This window comes from Ylistrum balloti, unplaced genomic scaffold, assembly GCF_031769215.1.
Source record: "Ylistrum balloti isolate Yb309-2 unplaced genomic scaffold, AGI_CSIRO_Ybal_v1 Utg369664, whole genome shotgun sequence".
Lineage (NCBI taxonomy): Eukaryota > Metazoa > Mollusca > Bivalvia > Pectinida > Pectinidae > Ylistrum > Ylistrum balloti.
The window spans coordinates 30,796-44,557 of record NW_026781913.1 but is presented as its reverse complement, the minus strand read 5'-3'; the positions used below and the strand labels follow the sequence as shown (position 1 = coordinate 44,557).

The 13,762-nt window shown below is 35.5% G+C and overlaps 1 protein-coding gene across 1 annotated transcript; it reads left to right on the top strand.

The window, feature by feature from the left end:
• The first annotated feature begins 8,806 nt into the window (after window positions 1–8,806).
• Window positions 8,807–12,716, top strand: LOC132559871 (uncharacterized). Its single transcript, XM_060224504.1, has 2 exons — window positions 8,807–9,763; window positions 10,962–12,716. Exons 1-2 carry the CDS (start codon window positions 8,807–8,809, stop codon window positions 12,714–12,716), a joined length of 2,712 nt encoding a protein of 903 aa, XP_060080487.1.
• Window positions 12,717–13,762: the final 1,046 nt, after the last annotated feature.

The following is a 13,762-nucleotide window of genomic DNA, read 5'->3' as shown; positions in this document are numbered from 1 at the left end:
TCTCTTCTTGTATATATGCTTCCCATTGTTACGTCATCATACATTATGTAAATGTGCGAATGACGTCATTATATTATCTATTTCTAACGTCTATACGTATAGACATATATCCTAGAGATTCTTTACTTGACTGTACAGATCAGAACATAGATTGTGATTTCATAACATGGGCAAAGAAGTTACGTCTTGTAATCCATGAAAATGGCAAAAATATGGCTGCCTCCATTTCAATTTGACCCCCTTACTTTGGACTTTAAAGCCTGCCATCAAATGTTTTCAACAACTTCGATTTCAGTTTTAAATGACAAAAAGTTTTTAAAATTTTGTTATCATTACATTTCATATGATATTTAATGAGCTCGTCAAGGCTCGCAAATATGAGACTTCCATAGCTCGTTTCATACAACCACATATTAAATGAAAGTTAAAATATATATATCAGGAAGCTGCTGAAAGGATGATATAGACAAATCTGCAGGTAAAGATGGCGTTAACCTGGAGTCAATGATGAACCAGCAATCAATCCAGATACAGCGACATTTTGAAAGCCATTGAAAGACGGTAAAATCATCGTAGCTATACACAAGAAAGGACTATCTTCCTTACAAGAAACAAATAGCCATCTTACAAAAATGGATTGTAATATTTACCAATGTATGTTCTTAATATTTATGTACATGTTGCATTTGGAAATAAAAAAAACTGAAATGAAAGTCCACCAGCTAACTACTGTATCCCGATTTTTTTTCAAATTTTAGATTAACATGGGGAGACGATTGTCGTTCTTAGGATTAAAGTATAATTAAAATTAATTTACCTGTGTTTTTCCTGTGTTTGTAATTGACTTTACCTGTGCCATTTAGTCTATAATTGAAAATCATTTAAATTGATAGTTTTATTGAGAGTTAAAAAATGATAAAAAATTTGCACATTCTTAAAAAAATGTTAATATGATACTGAAATGACGGAAAGAAGACAACATCAATTTGATATTTTATCATATTTATTACTGATTGTTAAAATTAATCCAAATTTTATATTTCCTTCAACATACACATAACATAATTATGTAAATAAGAAAATAGTCAAAAGTTACCTAGCAAGACTTTTTAAAGTATTGACATCTTTAATTATGGTTAAATGAAGAAAATCTTCAGGAACCTGCGTTGTAAAAACGTAACCGTGAAATAGGTTAGTGATAAACAAATGGAGGTCCTCATGCTGTGAAAGTTTCATGCCAAAACTATTTTTACCTTCTGTGTAGAGACGATGATTATAAAGTTGAAGGAGAGTAACGAAGATCCCCGAGCCTAAAACCGGATATCAGGCGAACAGGAAAACAGATGTGCTCTGATCTTGATTTGTTATTTATTTTTACATCAAGATCTGTAAAAAAACAAGCGTTTCAAACTACTGCAGAGCATACTCGTAAGGTTTGTTTGAGTAATCCGAGATTCTTATGAGAATTCAAACCCTGCATATTTGACTCAACACTGGAAAAGTGACCAACGATTCTGAACAAGGACATTTTAACCATTTCCAGCTGTTTTCTTTCGCATTTAATAAACGACTTTTCCAGTAAAGGTATTTGAATTGTATGTAAATCATTGAACTGCATTTTAACTTTGACATTTTGTTCAAATCATTAACATTTCCGAAGTTCCCCAAGTCTCATTTCCCATGACTGTTCCAGAATGCGAAAGTTGTCTGATGCACTTTCCTTCCAGATAAAACTGTATAGTGTTTTGGAGCTGAAATAGTTAGCAGAACATTTTTGAATTGTCTTTCTAATAAGAAACTAAAGAACACAGGTAAGAATGTGAACACTGTTAAGTTCCTACTTATAGTATACATAGTCTTATCAAATGATGTGAATATGAACCCTAGCCCTGGAGAGCCCAGCACTACTGAGTGTGGTATATGTGATATGACTGTCCACTCAACCGTGACGGCATATACCTGTAGAGGGTGTAAAGACTTAGTCCACAGTACCTGTATTAACAATCTTAACTCTGTGGAAATAAACACTACTCTCGATTGGATTTGTGACAAATGTGTTGAAAACATTTCTCGTTATTATGACTTGCATGTATTATGACAAACTCATCGACAAAAATTACCGAAGGGATTGAAATTTGTTCATTTAAATGCTTGTGGCCTTTAAAATAAACTGGACCAAATTAAGATTTTACTGAGAAAAAGGTCATTTGATGTTTTAGCAATAACTGACAGTAAACTTGATAGTTATGTGGATCAACAGGATGTTTCCATACATGGATACACTACACACCGTCGAGACAGAAACCGACATGGTGGAGGAGTCATTGTCTATGTGAAGACTCACTGTCTGTTGATGATGAAAATTCCAGTATTCCAAATGATATGGAGGTGATAGTTTTGAACATCAAACTCACTAACTCTTCGTGCATTTGGTGTGTTTCCGTATACCGACCTCTAAGTGAAAAAGTTGACTGGTTTCCCCGATTTGATAAGATAACTGAATCTGTATCAGCACCCGACCAACCTTTGATTGTTATGGGTGACTTCAGCATAGATGAACTGACAAACAATAAACTGAAAACTCAAATGAAAAAATTACGGCTTACAACAAAAGATTGTATCTCCTACTAGAGAGACTTAAGATTCAGCCACTCTTATTAATTATATTTATACTTCTGATTCATCCTGTTGTAGAGGGGCTGGGGTCATTCCTTTAGGAGTGAGTGATCATCACTTCGTGTATGCTATTAGAAAACTAAACAAAGTTGATACTAATAATGAACATGTATATATCAAACTTAGAAATTTCAAAAAAGTTAATGTGGATAAACTCAAAGCTGACCTGCAAAAAGTACCATGGTCAGTCATGGAGGTTTTTGATAACATAGATGATGCATGGGATTCATTTAAGTAGTTATTATTCAGTGTCATTGACAATCATCTTCCCTTAAATGAAAAACGTGTCGGTGCTAAAACTGAATTATGGATAAATGATGATTTGCTAAGTGAAATGCACACACGTGATTATCTACATGATGAACAAGATCATCTCGGTCAAGTTCTGCCTAGAATTTATAAAAAGCTTCTAGAAACAGTGTTTTAACAAAAAATAAATAGGCAAAACGTGATTACTTATATTTTGTTGTAGATGAAGCTTTGCTTCAATGTCCAAACAATGCCAAGGATATGTGGAAAAAAAATCAAGGACTTTTTGCCATCCTACAAAGCGAATGTGTGCTTCAAGTCTTAATACAGATGGTGAGAGCATAACAGAGAAAGTAGATATATCAAATGCTTTCCATGATTATTTTTGTAATAGTGGCATTGGAATTGTGAAAAAACTTTGACTCAAATTTACCAAATTTAGATAAGTCTAGTTCTAATAAAAATAAGTTTTTATCCCCTTAATAACACAAGACTTTGTAAGAAGAGTTCTGTGACGGCAAAGCTACTGGTAATGACCGAATGTCCGTGAGATTGCTGAAATTAACAAGTGAAACAATTGTCGAACCTCTAATATATATTTTTAATAAAGCAATAAACTCGGGATCATTTCCTACAGAGTGGAAAGGGCAAAGGTGACACCAATATTCAAACCTGGTGATAGGACCTGTGTAAATAACTATAGATCTGTATCTGTTCTCTCTGTTGTTAGTAAAATTTTAGAAAGACATGTTCACAACTCATTCTATAATTATTTGTCGTCTAATGATTTACTTACTGAATCTCAGTATGGCTTTAGACCACACCATTCCACTGAAACTGCCCTTACAGGGTTAGTAGATGAATGGTAAAAAACATTGACGATGGTAAATTAACAGGTGTTTTGTTCTAAGACTTACGTAAAGCCTTTGACACGGTAAGTCATGAAGTGTTGTTACTCAAATTAAGAACTTATGGTGTCTCGGAACCTGCAATGATGTTTTTAAAATCATATTTGTCTGATAGAAAGCAAACTGTATTTCAAAGGTGTTCTATCCTCATGCAAAGATATAACAATCGGCGTTCCCCAAGGTTCAATTTTAGGACCATTATTTTTATATTTCATATGAATGATTATCCTAAAAGTTTACGGCACTCATCAGTTACAATGTATGCGGATGACACGTCACAAGGTGTGAAAGGTTCATGTATGGATGAAGTTGAATGTAAACTGAGTGAGGATCTGGAATTATCATGTAAGTGGATGGCAGAAAATAGGATGAGTTTAAACTTAATAAAAACGCAATGTATACTAATTGGTTCCTCACAGAGGCTGTCAAAACTTAGACCATTATGTATCAAAGTAGACAATGTTGTCATTGGAACTGTCCGATGTGCTAAACTGCTTGGAGTTTATCTTGATAATTATTTATCATGGAATGACCATATTGATTATGTATGTAAGAAACTGTCAAGGAAATTGGTGTTCTAAAACTTGTTAGAAAATTTGTCAATTGAAATGTCCAAAAAAGTGTATACAACTATTGTCCTACCACACTTTATGTATTGTTTTTCTGTTTGGAGAACCCCTTCAAATACATCACTTACAGAGAAGCTTTTTAAGCTCCAAAAAGAGCAGCAAGAATGATTTCAAATATAAAAGAAATCATTACTCCAACCTCGCTGCTTTTAAAGAATTTGAACTGGATGCCTATACTTGATTTTTATATTTTTAGAAAATGTGTTCTTACCTATAAGATCCTCAATGATGAGGTTCCTGGATATTTGAAGCAAAATTTATTTACCTATGTCAGCTAAATTTCATGCAGGACAACCCGTTCTCTTAGTTCAAACAAATAATATATTCCTAAGTGCAAAACTACCTTTTACAAACGTTCTATTAAATATGTTTTTTCTTTTAAAAACTTTATCTGAAAAACTATTTTAATCCAACTTCATGATGTGTATTCGTCAATTCTAGGCTAATTTTTGATAACACTGTATTAATTTTGTAATATGTATTTAATTATTTCATAAATCATATCTATTATGCACAGGAAAATTTTGATATTTTATTTGATATTTACTTTTTTATGCAACCGAATGATGAACTGTTCTTATCCACACTTACTGAGGGATCTTATTTAATACATTATGTATATCACGTATTGTCATGTCAACATGTGAATGTTTTGTATTCGTCTGTAATGTGCTTGTGTGAATATGTGTTTTACCGGGCCATATTGTAAACTAGACGCAAGTCTAAATATACTACCCTGTTTGAGTAAAAGAATTTATTATTAACCAGAGACAAACCTGTGTGAGCGGTCTTGCTTGCCGACAACACGTGACCCATGGTCCTACGTTCTTGGCAATGCTGGTACTTTGTCTTCTCCGCTACGGAAGAAAGTTTGCTGGCGACGATAGACGGTAAACTATCCGCAACAGGAACCACATCCTCAGTTGTTGATGGTGCTCTGTGTCTGACCATGTGAGTTTCCTCTATGTTAGCTTCCATCTTATCTAAGCGCCTTCGGAGCCCATTGCCACTTCCCTTGCTTTCCTGATCCCTTCTCTTCCTCTCTGCGGATTTTCTCTTGCACACATATCTCTCGTTTTCCCCTTGTAGTATGTATCTTCTGGAAATGCGTTACTCCAAAACCTTGCCTTCCTGAGCAGGTTATCCCGACAATGTGTCGGCGCTTGAGAGTACCTTTGGCATGCAACATGTCAGATATGGTACATCCTATATAAGTCTTCTTTCAAGACAACACGGTGGTCACACACACACACACACACACACACACACACACACACACACACACACGCGATCTCACGCATTGCATGCATACAATCATAAATTTTGTGTTGACAGACTAATTAATTTTAAATTATGAGGAACAACTTTTTTTATTCTTTAAGTTTATGATTATAAGACAATTAACAATCCACCAGTTTTTCAGTTTACCATGTTTTATGATATTAAATGTGCATTACATGCTCTTTCTCTCCCAAATAATAGGGGTTTGGGCCAGAATGTCCATGCTATAAAAGTTAGCCCTCTCCCACTGTGAGGAAGCAAGTACGCATAAAGTACATTTTCTTATATCAAAGGACTGTTATTCTAAATAAAAAGGATATTCAGATCAAATTAAAGAAATTATCTGAGTTGTATCCTTATTATAAGATGATAACTAAAATACAAATGTATTGGGAATAAATCAGAAAGAACAAATAATAATGGGAAAAAGTGGGAAAAGTAAATAACTATTGACCAGCACTCATCTCATTATTGATTCTAACATTAAATTGTAGTACGCGTGTCTGATCCTAACATTAAGTTGTAGTACGCGTGTCTGATCCTAATATTAAGTTGTAGTACGTGTGTCTGATCCTAACATTAAGTTGTAGTGCGTGTGTCTGATTCTAACATTAAGTTGTAGTACGTGTGTCTGATCCTAATATTAAGTTGTAGCACGTATGTCTGACCGTAACGTTGAATTGTAGTATGTGTATGTGATTCTATCTATGACTATCACTCAGAGGTTTTGTTTTTGTTACTAGAAATATGACAACCTACATCATTACATGTCATTATGTACGTCATTTATCACCATTCATCACACAGAAATGATTACAAGATATACACCAGAAGTATGTATATCATTGTTCTAGACCAGTGGTGTGCGCATTTGTACTTCTGAGACATAAATGTTTCTTATAACAGGATATAAACATACAAATATAAACAGGATCATAATTTAACATATACAAGGAGAAAATTCTTTTTTATTTTATATATTTCCTTATTTTATAGCTTGAGAATACATTTTGATGTTCAAACGTTTATTTTGTCTGTGAAATAGAATTACTGTTTTTAGATTATAGTAGACATGTGGAAAATATACAAGTATACTTATGACATGTTAAACTATGTAAGTAATGTAAAATTTCTGTATTATTGATTTCTTTACGTTTTGATCTAGATATGTGCATTGTTCGTTAGACCTCTCTGTATTGTTGTTGTGTGTCTGTGTATTAAATGTGAATAACACCTTGGTAATCAAGAGGCACCGCAGATATTGACTCTTGTCACCAGACGTTCTGGAAGTTGTTGACATGCATGTTCATGACTGGTGCCAGTCATCTCTGTTCAATTCCAAAGTACGCCGTAAAAGTGATTCTAAAACACCTCCCACTGGCCCCACTGTTTAAAATGAAAAACAAACAAACAAACAAACAAACGAACAAATAAAAAACAAAACAAATTTATTTTTTGTTGTTTTGCATTAGCCGAGACAATTTAAATCGAATTTCATCGAATTTGTGTTTTGATTAAAATCATAGAGGTACGTCGATATTTTTGTCCAGTTTTCGTGCAGTAGGTTTGGTGGAAAGGTAGTTTATTAAAGAAAAACCTAGCATAAAACAAGATATAAAACCAACGGACACATATTTGTTCCAAATCAAACATTCATACAGCAATTACACAGAAACGTTAATCAAACCTACACCAACAGTCAACACATGAAACAAACAATAAACATGTTGATGGCGTCCAGGCGAATTGTTTACAAATATTTCATATTTATCATATTGAAAATCTCGGAATTATTTGTAAAATCATATCCGTGCAGTATTTACTTCAAATAACGTTGTCATTAAATACACAGAAATCCATTACACTTCATGAATTATTCATTGATAATGGCTAAGCTCGCGCACCAGGTGAACATGAAGATGTGATTGATGATCCTCCAGAGATCGAGCGAATTTCATTTACTTGCCATCCGAGCTCACATGTAAATCAGAGGTCATACTGAAAAGACGGCTTCGGTCACCACGACACCAGGTAGGTTTTCGTTAGTGAATCTTGTATAACATAGCACATTGTAGACCGATATTTGGTGCAGGTAATGTCTATGAGGATGGCGGGTACCGGTACATATATACGTAAGCATAGATAGTGTGTGCTTCATTTCTAGTTGTAATAGAGAAAAGAGTTAACACCCTTCACGGGCACTTATTCGATGTGAACGAATTGAATGACGTCACTTCGAGGAAATCTCTGCTTTAAGAAAGCTGCGAATGATTTAAGACTTATTGCTGCATTAGGTTATTTAAATATGATTATATCGCTGATCCTCAGGTCAGTGACTGGTGCAAAGACTCCATGTACTCCATGTACGACCTAAAGAATGAAGACGACGTTAGATCTATCGGGTTACTGACACTTATCGAACAGTCTCTAATGTATCTGTGAAAGTTTTCAGTATATGATATTAAACATGAATGTTTACACGAGATGACGTGTTGTTACTATTTTTAATATGTGAACGTTTCCTGAGACAAATTTTTAACGGACTTGTTGACATTACATCATATCGTGTCATTGGTTTTTTATCGCCTCATGATCACATTATAGCTCCTTCAAGATAACTTCAGTATCAGGCCGCCGTTCATCAGTATGATCTGTTATTTTTTAAAAACATACCTATAGTGTAAGTATAGTAATAAATTGATTCATTTGCCATGAAAGTCACTAAATACAACAGGTTATTTCCTGATCACCAGCGACAACCTCCAAGGTTGTCATGGAGACTTGGTAACAGTACCCGTTACTATCACAGTGTGTTGCCGTCTGTTTCCGGTGTCTCTTAAGTGCCTGTTGTACCGATTTCCAACTTCTGAAATCCTTATACTTAATATGAACGACAGATTTTTACATACTTTCAATGTCATTTTTACTGAAGACATCATGTATATTTATATAATATGGTTTCGTTATTTCTTCGTGAATTTCAGTGGAAGAAAAATTCAAATAATGCAGTCCAAGGGAATGTATATCTTGACCGTGATGATTCTCAGTACTGGCACAGGTAAAATGGCAGTGGGCAGCAAACTTGCCACCTATTCCGACAGGAAGGAGGCTCGTGACAAAGTTGTTCATGTCAAAAACGTATATCTTAGATTTGCCCTTGAAAAGCAAATGCTGTATTGTCCGAGTGTCAGCACGTGTACACTGAGTACCTCTATAACGTCTGCGTCCTCGTGCTGCACTCCTTGTAGTTGTGATGAAAATTCGGCGCCATTAGAGCAATGTCCAGACTACAGAGGAAAGGATACAAGACTCGCTTGTTTACACCCACAATATAGCAACAGCCAGGACAAGACAAAGAGAAGTAGAGAAAGTTATTTAATGATAAATCGGTGTCCTACCGACTATAAAGACCCATCCATTGAACAGCTTTGTGTTAGAGGACAAACGATACACCCGTACAACATATCAATGGTGTTGCCAGTAACGGATGTCACCAATAAAGTCACATATAGAAACATTTTCTGCGCTGAGTGTAATTCTCGATCAGAGCGAGATCTTGTAGCCTGGTCCAGCTACTTGAACTGCTCTTCACAATCAGTGCCAGATCCGGAAACCATTAGAGATCTTCTGGAGACGGTTGCTCATAACAACCAATGTAATGTGTTGTTCGAACCATCTAATCACATGACCTTGACAAAGTGCAACACCTCCAGAACGATTTCTGAATGTAACGTCACTGGACAATGGAATGTATTTGATGATGTCTTAGATCGAGCGTGTACCAGCTACCGGTCAGTGTACAGGTCAATCTACCAAAACATACACTGTTATATCTGTAACGTCAACAGCGAACCATACAAGACTTGCGAGAGAACAGATGCCTTAAGTACAAACAGTGTCCCGAATCTCTCTATATCGACATTCTCTGCAGCAATAGAACCAATTTTAATCTCCGACTTACGGTTCCAGCACGACAGTGAGTCTATTTGCCCCATCGGAACTCGATATGATGGAATCAAGGTATGGTTTGGTTCATTACAAGTATCATGTTTTGAGTTTCCTTTAGAAATATTGGTCTCTTACACATGATGAGACATTATATGTGTGTTTATCTTGAAACATTTTATTTTCGTGCGATATCGAAAATCAAAGAATCATGCACGCGATATGGATTCGTTGTGGGTATTATGGTTTTCTTCCTGATGACGTAACATCGTGTTCTTCTCTTTGATAACATAATATTTCTGGTCCTCCCTTTGATGACGTAATATTGCATGTCTTCTTTATGATCACGAAGCGTTGCTGAATGATGAAGCGTTACTGTTCCTCTCTTTGATGACGTAGCATTGCATGTCTTCTTTGTGATTACGAAGCGTTGCTGAATGACGAAACGTTGATGGTTTTCTCTTTGATGATGCAGCATTCCTTATCCTCTCTTTGACGACGTGACAATACTAGCTGAACATGAACATAGCACAGCCTTTCAAAACATAATCGTACTCAACACATGCACCCTCCGCGCACACAAGTAGAGGCCGTCCTTAAATGATCATATACATTATTTTACAGGACAGTACTCTCTTTGATATCATCACATTTCTTGTTCTCTCTTTGACAACGTTACATTCTGATTATTCTAATTCTCACATTGATTTATATATGATTTCGTTCTCTTTATGTTTTTGCACTCTTTTTCATATTGGTTTTTTTCCTTTTTTTTTCTTTTTGTGTGTTGAATTTAACACGAAATTCTTGACATTCTAGTATTCTTTTTAGTTAGTTCCTGTTGCAGTGTACAGTGTTAGATATTGTACAACTCCAGCTTAGCATTAGATACCATACCTGTCTAATCTATTGTTTTATCTAATGTATTGATGTTTAATTTGAAAAATGTGCTTCATGGTATATATCATAAAGTACCTTACCGAGACCAATATATTTACCATTATATTTGAACCAAAACTCTATTTCCTTACTGTTACCGAACTGTATATTTTCTATATCACGGATAGCGAATCCATCATTGCGCTATTTGGCCAAAAATATAATGTTGTGTGTGTATTTGGTTTTGTAAGTTGAGAAAATCCAAACTGAACATATTTTATGTGTTTGTGTTTGGTTTTAAAGATTGAGATGATCTAAAGTGAACATGTTTTGTGTGTGTGTTTTTTTATGGATTTAGAAGATCGCAATTAATATGAGATAATTTTTATTTCAGAAATCCTGTCGTGAGATTTACTGCAGCCCTCCACTCGTGTACAGAAATGGACAGTGTTCAAGTATCTATCACTTCGTCAGTCTCCGTCGATACTCGGTCACCCTCCTTATAACGCCACACTTCAACGTTTCCTACAAATGGATCACTTCTCCATGGGCTGCAGGTAAACTGGGTGGTTATAGTACAACTTACCTGTCCGATATCTTGTCTCCGTTACAGGTAGTTGAGTGTTCGTCTGGTGTAGAAAACTATGTCAAGACGATACATGAAGCCGCGGACGTTTTTCCTAGACAGAATGAGTCTAGGGTGATTTATATCAAAGTTCCTATGGAATTTGTTATTGACGGAATGTATAATGACATTTCAGTCATGGACATGATTGTTAACAGTGATGTGAGAACATATAATACCACTATCATAGATCAGGATATATTTTTCGATTTTTCACTTTTGACCCGCGACAAATTGGCAGCAATAATAAGCGAACCCGTGTTCATTAACGGAGAGGAGCTGAAGGGAGGTGTTAGGCTTCCGTCCTTTAGCAGTGAGAGCATGTTTGGAGCGTGTCATTCTCGTATACCGGCCGTCAAGTTATCATCGTTCACATTATGTTCTAAGGTGAACATTTCAAATGACGACTACAATACTACTATCGTTAACGACAACTCATTCTGTCTATTTGATCTTGATCTTTGCTTCAGCCAGGAAGAATTTGAATATAACGACAAATATTCATTGTTATGCAGCGAAAGATTCTTTGAAAGAATTGACAAACTGTCTTCAAATGTTGCAAAGAATTCCACGTCAGACCAGGCCGTCCAGATCCATGTTGGATTGGTGTTAGTATGTCTGTCAATAGTGTGTTTAGGTGTGACTTTGTTGTACGTTTTCTGTATCTACAAACCTCGGACCTTGACGTCTTATATGTTACTAGGACTGGTCGTCTGTCTTACACTATACAATATAGTGCTCCTCAGTGTTCCCTTTCCCTTTGTATCCGCTTATAGCTGTCGCATGACAGGTGCCTCACTTCAGTTCACTTCCATTTTGTCCGTGTCATTATTACAACTATGTGTACTCAATATTGCACTCAGGATGCGAACTGATCGTCATTTCCAAAATCCGTATATTCTAAAAATAACGTATGTCTCTTATCCCGTCATCATGTCATCTACTATTGCGTCAGTGACGTATTGGTATACAGTCAGCCAATCACCTGATGTCACGGTTCCTTGGATCCCATGGAGACTGCCGTGCTACTCTGCTGTGAATTCACTCTCTCTTTATATCTCCAGCTTTCCTGCCCTAATACTGTTGGCACTAACCTTCTTAGTTTGTCTTGTGCTGGCTATTTATAGCTATGCTATGTCCTTTGAGAATGATGATGTTGAGTTCGTACATATATTTGGTGTTTACTGTAAAATATCTTTCATCATGTTGCTCGTCCATTCATTTTGGTATCTGATTTCTTTCGCGAACTGGACAGGAAATGTCTACCTCTTTCTTGCTATGAATCTGATCTCATCGTTGTATATAATGTTGTGTTCCTTTACGGATTCAAAACTGAAAGCCACATATACTAGTACAGCGGAAACGCGTAAAAAACGTGAAACTCATGACACACGTGACTTGAAAAGGACTTCCGGTTGCCCCTGTAATCCAGTTAGACGACAACCGAAAGATTTCAGACCGATAAGTGAGGCAGTTTCAGAATCACAAAACGAACAACAGGGACGATCTTCATGTCATTTATGAGAAAAAATTTGCTACATGATTTGAAGTCGTAAAAATTGAATATAATTGTGATGTATTAACCTCACTGCACAGGGTATGGCACGCCAGTCGGACAGTCATAAAGATGAAACGAATGAAAATCTTCGTCTTGGATACAGAAACAGAAGGAACTTTTTCGGACTTTTTGAAAACTTCCAATAACTGACAGAAAGCCGCAACATTGAATTTGAAAAATATTCATATGTACACACGTAGATAATTGTATTGACAACAGTAATTTATCATGTTATTTATTTATGTTGTAAAAAGTGATTTTATTATGCATATGTACATACATCATATCACATTGTTAATTTTTAGATTTGTTGATGGTGTAGATAGTGTTTGTATGATATTACGTGGTAAAGGTACCTGAGGTTTAAAGCTTGTGACTTTCTTCAATTATCGTCAAAGATTGTATAAAAGACACAAAGGCGAGGAGCCCTTTTAGATACAAATTTAGAGTAAGATAAATAAAACCAAACAATACATCAAACGGCTTCATACAGCTGTTTCGTTTTCTTGGCACGACCTTAATCATATTTTGTCATGTCCTATGGTACTAACCTGACTACACTTAGTTATTCACCGTCCAATAATGTGAGGGAGAAAATAATTCATGTTATTATTGAAAAGCTCAAACATCATGAAGACAACTAAAATATAAGCATTAATTGCATGTAGTTGAAGGTAATGCTTTGATATAAAATTCATTAACATAAGCTATGTCGAATAACTTACTGTAACAATTGATGTTTTATCGCTTGGTAAATGTAGACATGGGTTGTCTGTATGATATAACGCTTTTAGATCTCCTTTAATGGTATCCTGATCCTAGCTCAGCATGAAGATGGTAGTGAATTATGATGATTTACCTACAGAATATCATATATTTTGTCTGTGGTTAACTACATCAGTTAAGTTAGAGGACATGGGGCCCTTATGTCGGACTAACCAGGACCAGTCGGCGTGGTTAATTTGCACATTTTTTAAAACAATACTGATTGTATTCTTTATGTAATTTTATC